We start from the raw sequence: 14,883 nt of genomic DNA, 5'->3' as shown, positions 1-14,883 counted from the left end.
ACACACACTGATAGTCTAATGATGAACAAGCAGGAAAAAAGTCACACTTCAACTGCTATTACTACAGTATCATTTTTCTTCTTTTTTTTTTTAAGATTTTTTTTATTTACTTGACAGAGATTATTAGCAGGTGGAGAGGAAGGCAGAGAGAGAGGAGGAAGCACGCTTCCCACTGAGCAGAGAACCCAATGCAAGGCTCGATCCCAGGACCCTGAGATCATGACCTGAGCCGAAGGCAAAGGCTTTAACCCACTGAGCCACCCAGGTGCCCCTCATTTTTCTTTTTTAAACATATTATTATTCCATGAAAATTTTCCATATGTAGTCTTCAAGACTGACTTTTTTTGAGTCCCAAAATATTCTCTTAGTATATTCTTGGTATTATTCTTATAATATTCTTAATACTCAGATACTTTTCTTAGTCATCGTCAAGTATTTAGATCAGACTATTTAAAAAAGAAAAAAAGACAAGGCCCTCTTTACACAAGGATGAAGCAAAAACTACTTAATACTCAGTAATCCATGGTTTTTGAGCATTTTTTCTGGTCATGGACTCACACTTACTAATCTGTATAGACTACCACCATTCCCAAACCACCCCCAGTTACTTCAAACCAGAATTAAGAATATCTGGAAACAAAACAAACAAAAGCTAAATGGCCTTCAAGAACAGACTCACAACTGGGCCACATTAGCATGCTGCTCTAACCTAGCAAGTTAAACGAACAGTCCTGAAAGTAAAATATACCTATGCTGCAAACATTACCATAAAAAAAAAAAACACTCTTAATTAGAATGTTACTCTACTCATCTAACTACCAGACTTTTAAAAGCAATTACAATTATACAGCCTGCACCCAAAAGGGAAACAAGCCCAAAAAAAGGCCTTGGAAGTCAAGGAGAATAGTTTTTCAAGACTTTACATCTTATTCCAAAGGAAAGGTACAGTTATCTGTACAATCATTACCCAGACAACTGTATACAAGAAAATAAAATTACTTATAATTGCTCTACCTATTATAACTATCATTAACATTTTGAGATATTTCCTTTGATGTTTCTGATGTATGTAAATTAAAGTTGAGGTTATACTCTGCATAGGTTTATATCCTGCCTTTTCATTTACTATATGATGATTATATCTTCAAATATTTTTCATGCTCTACCATTTGTATATATCATGATTTAACCAATTTCCTATCTTTGGACATTTAAGGACAACTGCAAGTGTGTATGCACACATATGTGCATATGTGTGTGTAATATATATTTTTGCATATCTTGTATTTCCTTCCAGAAAATAAGTTTCAAGAAATAGAATTATAGCATCAAAGGACACCAATATATTTAAGGATCAGCATACAGTCTCACCAACAGTGTATCCCTGACCTTATGACGGCTCTGAATGGTGCTTTAAATTAAGTCAAATCATTTTCTCTTACCTTCCCCATCTAAACCAGGAATTCCCTGAGTTTGATAGACTGCTGGCTTAAGACCCCATCATCACTAGTCATCAGGGAGATTCAAATTAAAACTACATTGAGATACCACCTTATACCAGTTAGAATGGCCAAAATTAGCAAGACAGAATACAACATGTGTTGGAGAGGATGTGGAGAAAGGGGAACCCTCTTCCACTGTTGGTGGGAATGCAAGTTGGTGCAGCCACTTGGGAGAACAGTGTGGAGATTCCTCAAGAAATTAAAAATAGAGCTTCCCTATTACTTTTTGCAGACCCTGCAATTGCACTACTGGGTATTTACCCCAAAGATACAGATGTAATGAAAAGAAGGGCCATCTGTACCCCAATGTTTATAGCAGCAATGGCCACGGTCGCCAAACTGTGGAAAGAACCAAGATGCCCTTCAACGGACGAATGGATAAGGAAGATGTGGCCCATATACACTATGGAGTATTATGCCTCCATCAGAAAGGATGAATACCCAACTTTTGTAGCAACCATGGATGGGACTGGAAGAGATTATGCTGAGTGAAATAAATCAAGCAGAGAGAGTCAATTATCATATGGTTTCACTTATTTGTGGAGCATAACAAATAGCATGGAGGACATGGGGAGATGGAGAGGAGAAGGGAGTTGAGGGAAACTGGAAGGAGAGGTGAACCATGAGACACTATGGACTCTGAAAAACAACCAGAGAGTTTTGACGGGGCGGGGGGGTGTGGTTGGGGGAGCCACGTGGTGGGTATTAAGGAGTGCACGTATTGCATGGAGCACTGGGTGTGGTGCAAAAATAATGAATACTGTTACGCTGAAAAGAAATTAGAAAAAAAAAAGACCTCTGATCTTCTGATTACTCTCCCAACCTCACTTGTACTTTAGGTAACAAAGATTAGAAGCCAATTTTATTCAACTGTTCCAATATTTTCAAAACATTGATTCCTATTATGTGAGATGCCTCATCTCCCCAGTGCAATAGGAAAAGTTTAAAACAATTCACATTGTTTTACATTATTTCAGTGGTGATTGTGAAAATCCTCAGATTAAAGTAAATCACCAGAGATCAATTTACACAGGATTTTTCATGCAAGAGGTACCTCAAAGACAAAATAAAGTAAAACTTAAAAATAAGTCCAAATCATTTTCAAATAATAGCTCCAACTTCAATTTGAAAACATAAGCATTTTGGAATCCAACAGCTTTACGTCAGAACTCCATGGTCAGTTTGTGATTTCCTGGATCCATGAATTTATGTCTTCTTCAATCCAATAATCCCAGCTCTTGGAATGGTGCCTGGCACACGGTACTTCAATTAGTATTTGTTAAATAAATGAAAAACGGGTATCTTCTCCTCATATAGAGGGGGGGTGCTCATTTTTACTGCATTGTGGGGAAGATGAAGTTAACAATGTAACTGAAGGTGCCTAGTCCAAAGGCCTGACCCTCTGTTGATTACCAAAGTAAGTGGTGATCACAGTCCTTAAGTTTTATAAAGAATTACAAAATACAATCACAGAAACAATTTGAAACAGCTACTTCCAGTACAAAATTTGAGACACAAAACTAAGCTAAATTATTCAAATGACTAAGAAGCATGACTGTCAGAAGCACAATAGACTAATCTGGAAAACATAATAGAGCAAGCACGTTAGTAAACAGCCTATCAAATTTAATTTCCTAAAAAGGACCTATTTTATGAGATTAAAACTACTCATATTACATCAAAGTATTTTTAAATTTTTATGGGCTTTTACTAATATCCCTTCTCCATTAATAAATTTCCCAGCAGCAGAATAGGTCTGGGAACTTTTAGGAATATTCCATAAACTATTCATTTCTATTTTCTAAATGGAAATTTCCTTTTAAATCGAGTTAATTTTATCCTATTTCTTTATTCCTTTTGCCATTATATGTTTCCAGACACCCAAAAGTAACCCAGGAATCAATTATTCAGAAAAGACATTTGTAATAGAAATAATCAGCAAATGTCTCTGATGACTGTGCTACAATGGTCCAAAAGCTGACAGACAAAAGTTAACACACATTTTTATTAACTTGGCACATACTCCAGAAAAAAACCCATCTTAATTCAGTCACCAAAGACAATATCTAATGTATTTAACACAAGTGCACCAAGACAATGACTTGGCCTATCATGGCAGTGTTACATCTAAGGCTCCCAAATAAAATTTATTAAAGGATTCCTTGGATTTTTTCAAATCTCAAAACGCACAGATTTCCAGGCCCTTAACAGGCAGTCTTTGTAGTACCTATTCAAAGATGCAACTGGCAGGATGGTTCCCTTTCAATTTCCTTAGAGCAGGTGTTAATGAGATCAAGGTCACAAGTCCAGTCAAGAATGCACCAGCTAACTCTGTTCAGAGAGTAACTCTTACAGGCACAGAGGACATAGCCCTAGCTCCCACTACTCATCTGGTAAGCATGTATCTGTCATTCATTATCACTAATAAAAGAAATAAGATGAACCACTAATTCTGAGTCAGGCATTTCTGTTAAAAGATCACCTGTGCACTTGGCATCTAGAAATTATATTTGTTACCAATACTTAGTATTGTCCAGAGTCTTAAGCTGCTGCTGTTTCTGGAGGCCTAGTGGCTCGTTAAAAATTGTACAGGGGCCCAAAAGAGTCATTCATTCATTCACTCATTCATTCATTTAAAAGATTTTATTTTTAAGCAATCTCTACACCCAACGTGGGGCTCAGACTTACAACCCTGAGATCAAGAGTCCCATGATCTACTGACTGGGCCAACCAGGTATGACCCAAAAGGGTTTTTTGTTTGTTTGTTTTGTTTTACAATTTTATTTATTTATTTGAGAGAAAGAGAGAAAGAGCACATGTGCACAAGTCAGGGGAGGGACAGGGAGAAGCAGGCTCCCTGCTCAGCAGGAAGCCTAATGTGGGGCTCGATCCCAGGACCCTGGAATCATGACCTCAGCTGAAGACAAATGGTTAACAGACTGGAACCTCTTGGGCAACCCCAAAAGAGTCATTTTTTAAAAAGAAAGAGGAAGAGAAAGAGGAAGATGAAGGAGAGGAACTCCTCTTAAAATCCTCAATTATTTAAGAGGAACTCCTCTTAAAATCCTCAGATTTATTTAGAAGTTTTGGCTCTTCCCTGCGTAAAACTACTTTTACAATTTGAGCTTCTAACAAGTGTTTGTGGAATAGGCTGACATTCAGGAAGTTTCCTATATTGAGTCAAAGTCTGTTAGCCCCTAACAGAATAGAGAACTATAAAACATTCAGCCATATGCCTTTTTTGTTCAAAACCAAATCACCAATATTTAAGTACAGATGACCCTCTCCATTGATAATGCTAAAATCTAAACATGTTAACATGAAATGCCCAACTGCTATTAAGCAAACTGCTTATGAAACAACTTACATAAATTAAAATCCTGTGTTCCTATAATATCAGCCCTCCCTCTCCTTTTTAAGATCTATCCATTCATTTTAGAGAGAGAGAGAAAGAATGCAACAGGGAAGACCAGAGAAAGAGACAGTCCTAAGCAGACTCCCTGCTGAGCACCAACCCCCCCCCCCCAAAACACAGGGCTGGGGCCCATGACCCCAAGATAACAACCTGAGCGGAAACTGAAAGACACTCAACAGACTATGCACCCCCAGGCATCCCATCAGGATTCTTGTAGCACTTCCTAGATTAGAACAACCGTATCCCATCATTGTGGCCTCTTCATTTCTACAAATGTAACCAGCCTAATACTGTCTAAGACACATTTTGAAGTCTCTCATTACAGACAATTAGCATAATAAACTAAATAAGCTAGAAAAACTAAGGCATGGATTCAGATAACCCAAAATAATCTTTGCCCTCAACACTGGCTTAAATGGTCTACGAAGAGAAGCAGAACAATAAAGTGTAGTGCTGGTAATCTAAACCAGATGTTCATAAATGAGCACTGGCAACCTCAGTGGGATCCCAGGGCCTCCTCAAGTGCTTTGGGGTTCCATAAATGTTTTGTTTGTGTTCTATTTTCAAAGTTTTCTTTATTTAAAAAGATATGATAATGTCTTTGTCACATTTATTAATGTGTAATGAAAAACAGCATACACACTCAACTGTGTTAAAAACTAAATGTAAATTAGTTAGGCTGCCAGGCTACCTTGATTATATGCAGACCTTGGAATAAAGCATCTCCTGGTAGCTTTTTCCATATATCTCAACTTCTTGTAAACATGTCACTGATTAGGAAGGCTGCAGCACTGCATGAACTTTTTAAAAACACAGCTTTGCACATGGATGCTCACAAAATTTATACCTAGGAATAGAAGCTACCTGGGGAAAACAGAATTTTCTCAATAGTATGCAATTAAAATAAACCATGAAAATAAATAAGCTATAGCTGTGACTGTAAGAGCATTGGTAATCCAACTCCAAATTTAAGTCTCAATGCTCCCAATTTAGAAAAAATTTGTATCCTGTGAAACAAGTATATATTAATAAAGTATCACAGATCTGTAATTTTTAAAAAAATTTTTAAAGTTCAATTATTAAAATAAAAAAGGTCTGAACAGCCAAATAATAAATTTCTACATTTTGAATTTTTTTCTACACAGTAACGATCAATACGGTCAAATCTCTATGGCCATTGTTTCCACAATGCTACAAATTTTACAGCTCCTTTCATATGGCAATCACATACATTCCCTTTAACTTGATTTTAAAATTTAGGAAAATAAGTATCCTCCATAATTATTTTCCATTTTCAGCTAATAGTCCAGTCGCAACCTTTTATTTACTGTATTAGGATTTTGAAGCACTCCTTTGCAGGACAGCATTGCTCTCAAATTTCCAAATTGACAGGAAAGAAAAAGTTATGTTTAACTTAAACAGTGTGTTTGTCACATTTATTAAAATACCTGAATCTGGAAAAGCTGTCTTGAAAAAGATTAAAAAGGAAAATTAAAATATTAAACTATCTGTAAATTAATAGTCACTTTGATAAGATATTCAGTGAACGTAAGGCATGCCACCTCAAACTTCCCATGAAATAACCCATAATACAAAATAGCCTCAGCCTCCCATATTCGGACACTACAGCCTTATTAAGTAAACCCGGTAAAGAATGCAAAATTTGGTTGTAATATTTTCTCTTAAATATCTTTTCATTAAAAAAAAAAAAAAAGTTAATGCTTTCCCTCTGAAACTGTCCAAGTAACACTTGAACTCTAGGAAGATATACCCACTGACTCCCAAGGCTTTGGGGGGCTACCAGGTCTAACACAGCGACCACAAACACTCTGGTACCAGGAGAATCGTCCAGAGTCTGATGCATTCTCATGTATGCCCATCTGTAGTAATTAAAACAAAATTTTTTCCAGTCCATTCAAGAACAGCACTTACTCCTTGCATGAGTAACTTACATTTTCATGTTTCATATGTTTAAGTAACCGCAGTTCTCTGTAGGTCCTTTTGGCATGAATAATGGACTGAAATGGTCTGGAGAGCTTCTTCACTGCCACACGTAACCCGGTTTTTGTGTCAAAAGCAGCACTAAGAAAAAAAAAAAAACACACATAAAGATTTCATTATTGAATGTGCTTCTAAATACTTCAAAATTAGTACTTATAAGGAAGGCTATTTCATTTCCAAATTAAGTGGGTCCATAACAAAATACAAAGTATAAACATAAAATCTAAAACGAGCTATAATCCCACTATTCAAAGTAACCTTCTTTTATTTTTGGTGCTTCTTTCTCATTGTTTTTTCTATGCATCTAAATCAGGGATCAGAAAATTTTTTCCTGAAGGGCGAGAGAAAAAAATAGTTCAGACTTTGTGAGGCTTAGGATCTTTGTCACAACTACTCAACTCTGTGGTTATAGCCAGACAATAAATTTGAAAATGGATGTAGCTGTGTCCCAATTAGCACAAAAACAAGCAGCCTCTTGATCTACAGGAGCCAAAAGACTGATCTACAAAGAGCTGGATTCTGTCCTCTGTGCCTTAGGCCTCACTGGCACCTTGCCACCAAATGCTGCCTGATCAGAGTGGAGGGCTTGGAATGATTTCAGGACAATGAGTTGGCAGAAAAATTTCTTGAGCACCTACAAAGTATCTGCCACTCTTTAGAAGCTGAGATATAAGAAGGACAAGTCAACAAATCCCTGCCCTCAAGGGATGGGGGAGAGGGGATCAGCAGAATAATCCAGTAATTTCAAATAGTGATGAAGGATATGACTAAATAAAACAGAATAATGGGACAAATGACAGAAAGCCAGTGGAGTTTTGCTACTTTAACTAGGATGTCTGAGCAAGTAGGTTCAAGCTGAGATAATTGAATGATGAGAAAGTAGCAACCATGTAAAGGCATATGGGAAAAGAGCTACAAAGAAAAAAGTTGTATTATTTTTTATTTACTTATTTTTTTAAAAGATTTTATTTATTTATTTGACAGAGAGAGACACACAGTGAGAGAGGGAACACAAGCAAAGGGAGTAGGAGAGGGAGAAGCAGGCTTCCTTCTGAGCAGGGAGCCTGATGCAGGGCTTGATCCCAGGACCCCGGGATCAAGACCTGAGCCGAAGACAGATGCTTAATGACTGAGCCACCCAGGTGCCCAGAAAAAAGTAGTATTATTAACATTTATTGAGTCTTTATTGCATACCAGTAACTGTTCCAGGCCCTTAACGTTAATTTTTGTTAAAACTAAAATTAAAATAAATTTTAATCCCTAACACTGCTATGAAGTAACTGCTATTATCATTCTGCCACTCAGAAATGAGGAAACTGAAGCACAGAGGTGCTAAATAACTTGCCCATGATTACAAAGTTAGAAAGTGGCAGGAGGGAATCTGAACCCACAGCTCATGCTACTAACCACTTGCCATGTTGCCTCTCAGAAGAGCAAGTGCAGAAAAAGGAAAGAAGACACAGAGGTAGACAAAATATGGCATGCTGGAGGACATAAAGATGGCCTGTGTAGGTGGAGCAAGGGGAGAGGAGAAAAGATTGAGGTCAGAGGTACCGGCAGAGGCTAGGTCATGTAGGACAACTATAGCAAGAAACTTGATGTATATTTTAATTATTTTTAGAGACTGGGCTAATCTGATCATGCCTCATCCTCCTGTTTCTCTCAGTCTCTAATAGGAATCCAAGACCTCCGGATCATCTATTGGGACCAAACTTTTTCCCACGTGACTCTGTACTTGTTCCAGAAGTTCCCCCCCACTTCTCCCAAATCCCTAGACTAAGTCCTTGCCCTTCAACTCCCAATTTGTTACCAACTCCTATAAATCTTCAACCCCCTTTTTGAGCTCCCCTCCATCTCTTTATTTTTTTTTCCCTCCATCTCTTTAATTGAAACTAGGCTCTACCTTGAAGACACTACTCTTACAGCCCTGCCCTTGGAGGGGATTCTCTCTCGTATCCCATGTACCTCACGGCTAGCAGGTGGGGCAGATGTCCTCCTCACCAACCATTCCTACTTCCAGACTCTGATTCTCCATTTGCTTTACAAAAGCCCCCCCACCCCCCCACCCCCCCACCCCCCCCCACCCCCGCTCGCAGCAATTGCTACCTCTCTGTTGCTGTAATCCATTGACCCGGAATTTTCCATTATTCACTGAAAAGTTAGTTCCTATCTCAAAGTCTCTCTCCACTCCCAACTTCTGTCATCATTCTTGGCAGCTTCAACATCCAGGTGGAGGACACATCCAACATCCTGGCCTCTCAGTTTCCTGGCCTCTCCAGGAAACTCCACCTCATCCAGCCTCCTCCATGGTCACGCCCTGGACGTCTATCACCACCAAAAGCTGCCCTGCCTACACTGTTTTGAATGCCAGCACCCATTTTCCATCACAAACCTTCTATGCCTTTTAGTTTACTTCTTGTTTACTTATATCCTGACTACAGTGATTTGTGGACCTAATCATCGTTGGCTGATTCTATCCTTCAAGCCCTCTCCAATCTTCATTTCCCTTCTTGCCTGGCTTAGACTACATGCTCCCTTTTGCGCTGTCTTTCTGTCTTCTACACTCACCTGGATAAAGTCTAACTTTGGGTGATCTTAACTATTTAATTCTCCTTGTCTGAATCCAAGAACCAATTGTGGTTGAAAAAATAATAATAATAATAATAATAATGTACAATCACACAGACTGGTTTCATTCTTAATTTCTGACCTTAACATCAAATAAGGCTCTCAAAACTGCCACTTTTTTCTAGGAAGTGCACTTTCTTACTCAAAGTCATCATTTGACACTGCCTCTCTCCTCAAACCTCTAATTCACCATCTTCCTTCAAAAGTTGCCCCGGCCTTCATCAAGAAAACAGAAACCAGCAAAAGGAAGCTCCATCTGCCTACAGGTAAATGTATAAACCCATCTATACTTGAACCTATCTTCTCTTCTTCCTCTCTTGCTATAACAAAGTACACATGCCCTTTCTTATGAAAATCCAAAACCTCAATACATGCTCTGGAGGCACCTCCCTGATCCCCTCAAGGACCTCACAACTTCATTCCCTTCCTCTCTCTCCCTTCTGAGTTTCTCCCTATCTTCTGGGTCATTCTCATCACATAAATATGAGTTATTGCCCATCCTCAAAAAAACAAAAAATTTTCCTTGAATGCTCTCAGAGTTAGAATTCCCCATTGGGTCTCAACAGTGCGGTTCCTAGACCAGCAGCATTTGTATCACCTGGGATTTATAAGAAATGCAAATTCTCAGGTCCATCTCCCAGACCCACTGAATTGGACACTGAAGTGGGTCCAGTAATCTGTATTTTATCAAGCCCACCACATAACTCTAACAAACCATGACATCTAAGAACCACTAATCTATGCTGCTGCTCTTCCACGGACCAGCAGCATCAGTATTACGGGGGAGCTCTTTAGAAATGCAGAATCTCCAGAGACCTGTACCCCTGGGGCTAATAATATATTATGTTTATAAAAAAAATAAAACTAAAATAAACTATATGATAAAAGGGGGAAAAAAAAAAAAGAAATGCAGAATCTCAGGCCTTAAAGTAGAATCTACATTTTGACAAGACCTCCAAGTAATTCATATGTATCTTAAGGTTTGACTCATTTCCTCAGCTTCCATTCTTTCCTCAATCCATTACACTGAATCTACTCTTTTCAGGTCATTAATGACCTGTTGCCAAATTCAATGGCTATGTTTCTGGATCACCAGTTGATCCAGGATCCAGTTGATCCATTTCCCCTTTCTCGAAACATTCTCCATTCTGGAGTACATATCAACACATTCTTTTTTTTTTTAAATTAACATATAATTTATTTATTTCAGGGGTACAGGTCTATGATTCATCAGTCTTACCAGTACTCACCATAGCACATACCCTCCCCCATGTCCATAACCCAGCCACCCTATCCCTCCCCCCTACCCCAGCAGCCCTCAGTTTATTTCCCGAGATTAAGACTCTCTTATGGTTTATCTCCTTCCCCAGTCCTATCATTTCATTTTGCCCTCCCTTCCCCCTAAAAACCCCCACCCTGCTTCTCAAATTCCTCATATCAGAGAGATCATATGATAATTGTCTTTCTCTGATTGACTTAATTTGCTTAGCATAATACCCTCTAGTTCCATCCACATCATTGCAAATTACAAGATTTTGGTTTTTTGATGGTTACATAGTATTCCTGTGTGTGTGTGTGTGTGTGTGTGTGTGTGTGTATCACATCTTCTTTATCCATTCATCTGTTGATGGACATCTAGGCTCTTTCCATAGTTTGGCTATTGTGGACATTGCTGCTATAAACATTCCGGTGCACGTGCCCCTTTGGATCACTACATTTGTATATTTAGGGTAAATACCCAATAGTGCGATTGCTGGGCTGTAGGGTAGCTGTATTTTCAACTTTTTTGAGGAACTTCCATACTGTTTTCCAGAATGGCTCCACCAGCTTGCGTTCTCACCAACCGTGTAGGAGAGTTCCCCTTTCTCTGCATCCTCACCAACACCTGTCATTTCCTGACTTGTTAATTTCTACTGTTTTTCTGTGACCTCTATGGTAGCTCCCTCTCTGACTCCACTGCCGTGGTCCCTCTACTTGGAACTCTCTGTTAGTTCCTCAGGGCATGACACTGGACCCTATTCTCTCTCCCACATTCTAGACGATCTCATCTATACCCAAGACTTTAAATTAAATGCCGTCTTATATTGAAACTTGCAAATCTGTGTCTCTCACTGAAATCTCCCTTTGAGTCTGACTGCTTACCTAACATCTCTGCATGAAAACCACATAAGCACCTTAAAACTTAACAAATTCAAAACACCTGGAACTATTCTCCTCCCTGTTTCCTATGTCTCAATAAATGGCCTTCCATCCAATTGCTCGAGCTAAACATTTGATTATCCTTGATTTCCTCCAGCCTCCTGGCCCCCATCCAAATCTATCAGCAAGTGCTGTCATTTCCTCCTCCAAAATACAGCTCTAATTCAACTTCTCTTCATTTCACTGCTACCATACTAGTCCAAATCATCCTCATCACCTGCCTTCTTACACTAGTCTCCCTGTTTTGTTTCCTTCCTATACACTCTCCATAAGCATCCAATTCAATCTTTTAAAAATATAAATTAGAGGACAACACCCACTTCTTCAAATCCTTCAAGGAATTTCCTTGGCATATACAATAAAATGCAAATTTCCTATCATAAGCCTACAAGGTTCAGGTGATCTGACCACCAATGACCACTCCATCCTGCTCCTGTGCTATTCCTTCCTTCCCCTCAGCCACTATGTTTTGAACATGCTGGCTCCTTTCAGTTTCTTAAATTCTTCAATGGGCTGTTTCTGGCTCCTGAGCTGCTCTTCTCTCCCATGTTCACTCCACCCCACAGCAGAATACTTATCCTTCAAGCTCTGGCTTAAATTGCCATCCCCCTTTGAGATTATCAACAGGTCTCAGTCATTCGTCACAACACACTCCTCATTTCCTTTCTTATCCTACACAGAGGGGGAGTTCACCTCTCTCCCCCTCCTTTTCCTACAGACCCATAAAATAATTACTTCTTCCCTCTTGGAAGTACCAGGTAAATATATACTCTTCTCTACAGCCCTCAATGGCTCAAATGAGACAGAAAATGGCCATTGCCATGTGACCCATGCTCCTCAACTCTTCACCTCAGTTTGCCTGCCTACCTGCATGTTCCCTCTCCTCCACTGGTAAACTCTTTGGGACATCCTGGAGCAACAATTGTTATCAGGTTTCTAGCTGAACTGCCCATGACCGAATGTTCAAGTTCAATTCAGTGGGGAAGAAATAAGCAGCCCATCTGAACTGCCTGTCAAAGCCATTCTCCATTCCGGCTTTACAGTAATAAAGTACATATTTTTATCTCTGACTCCTGTATCTATTTAGAGAAAGGCAGGCTAAGATTAATCAGTACCCTACCCCAGTGGTCACAATGTATTACTATATCTTTATTTACCACCCAGCAGAGTGGTTAAATAAAAGCTGGGGCTTTGGTATTACACTATCTGGTTTAATTTCAGTTCTGCCACTGAGTCGTGCATAATCTTGAGAAACTTAATTAAATTCTCTCATCCTCACATATAAAATGAGGGTAAGGTATACATTAATAAAGAAATGGTTGTTAAGATTAAATGGGGTAACTTTTGTAGTAGTTTTAGCAAAAGGGCCTAGCCCATAGTCAAGCTTAAATACTGGATGTTAATAATGCCTGCCCTTCCCACTCATCATAAGCACCTTGAGGGCAGTTAGTGTTTTCTGCTTTATTCACCACTGTATCACATAGGACTCAGCATCATGATGCCTGGCACATATATATTCTCAAAAAAGGCTTTACAAAGGTTTAAGAGCATTCTGTGATGCAGTTATCTGAATCAGTCAGTGGAGCATGCAACTTTTGATCTTGGGGTTATAAGTTCGAGCCCAGACTGGGTGCAAAGATTATTTAAAAATAAAATCTTTTAAAAATAAAATAAATAAATTCAATAGCATCCAACAAGGAATTCATGTTAATGTTAGAAACCTATAATCACTGAGTGCTTACTATTATAAGGCACCGTTTTTAGATCTTTACATAAATGAGCATCTGTATCACAACTTTATAAAAAGACATTATTATGATTTCCATTTTACAGATGAGAAGACAGAGGCACAAAGAGTAATGGTGCCTACAGTATAGAAAGAACATCGCAGAGCTGAGATTCAGATTCAAGTGGTGTGTTTTCAAGCATCAACTCTTTTAATTTTTTTTTAATAAACATATAATGTATTTTTAGCCCCAGGGGTACAGCTCTGTGAATCGCCTGGTTTACACACTTCACAGCACTCAACACAGCAACCCCCGCCAATGTCCATAACCCCACCACCCTCTCCCGACCCCCCTCCGCCTAGCAACCCTGTTTGTTCTGTGAGATTAAGAGTCTCTTATGGTTTGTCTCCTTCCCAATCCCATCTTGTTTCGTTTATTCTTTTCCTACTCCCCCACCCCCCCACATTGCACCTGCACTTCCTCATATCAGGGAGATCATATAATAGTTGTTTTTCTCTGATTGACTTATTTCACTAAGCATAACACCCTCTAGTTCCATCCACATCGTTGCAAATGGCAAGATTTCATCTCTTTTGATGGCTGCATAGTATTCCATTGTATATATATACCACAACTTCTTTATCCATTCATCTGTTGATGGACATCTAGGTTCTTTCCATAGTTTGGCTGTTGTGGACATTGCTGCTATAAACATTCGGGTGCACGCGCCCCTTCAGATCACTACATTTGTATCTTTAGGGTATATGTGCTGCCAAAGCGAGCACTGTATCTTTAGGGTAAATACCCAGTACTGCAATTGCTGACTCATAGGGTAGCTCTATTTTCAACTTTTTGAGGAATCTCCATGCTGTTTTCCAGAGTGGTTGCACTAGCTTGCATTCCCACCAACCGTGTAGGAGGGTTCCCCTTTCTCCGCATCATTGCCAGCATCTTTCATTTCCTGACTTGTTAATTTTAGCCATTCTGACTGGTGTGAAGTGGTATCTCATTGTGGTTTTGATTTGTATTTCCCTGATGCTGAGTGATATGGAGCATTTTTTCACGTGTCTGTTGGCCATTTGGATGTCTTCTTTGCAAAAATGTCTGTCCATGTCCTCTGCCCATTTCTTGATTGGATTATTTGTTCTTTGGGTGTTGAGTTTGCTAAGTTCTTTATAGATTTTGGACACTAGCCCTTTATCTGATATGTTGTTTGCAAATAACTTCTCCCATTCTGTCAGTTGTCTTTTGGTTTTGTTAACTGTTTCCTTTGATGTTCAAGCATCAACTCTTAATGGATACTATTGAATGGATCCTCAATGGATCTCTGACTAGAACTCTTAATGGATAATCAAGCTCAATTTTGCAAAAAGTTTGGTCAATTTTAAACATATTCTAATTGTATAAACCC

The 14,883-nt window shown here is 38.9% G+C and overlaps 1 protein-coding gene across 4 annotated transcripts in view; it reads right to left on the bottom strand.

Moving 5' to 3' along the window:
- MAPK14 (mitogen-activated protein kinase 14) overlaps window positions 1-14,883 on the bottom strand; it is a 78,095-nt gene that overhangs the window by 44,850 nt on the left and 18,362 nt on the right. For all 4 annotated transcript variants that reach the window (XM_045074775.1, XM_013044815.2, XM_004770713.3 and 1 more), the window contains one exon: window positions 6,870-6,999. In XM_045074775.1, coding sequence (XP_044930710.1) covers window positions 6,870-6,884 — 15 coding nt within the window. In that variant the 5' untranslated portion in view covers window positions 6,885-6,999. The remainder of the gene's footprint in view (window positions 1-6,869; window positions 7,000-14,883) is intronic.

Source organism: Mustela putorius, unplaced genomic scaffold (genome assembly GCF_011764305.1).
Source record: "Mustela putorius furo isolate JIRA1106 unplaced genomic scaffold, ASM1176430v1.1 tig00000135_pilon_pilon_pilon, whole genome shotgun sequence".
In the NCBI taxonomy this organism is placed as follows: domain Eukaryota; kingdom Metazoa; phylum Chordata; class Mammalia; order Carnivora; family Mustelidae; genus Mustela; species Mustela putorius.
This window is presented reverse-complemented; position numbering and strand designations above follow the sequence as displayed.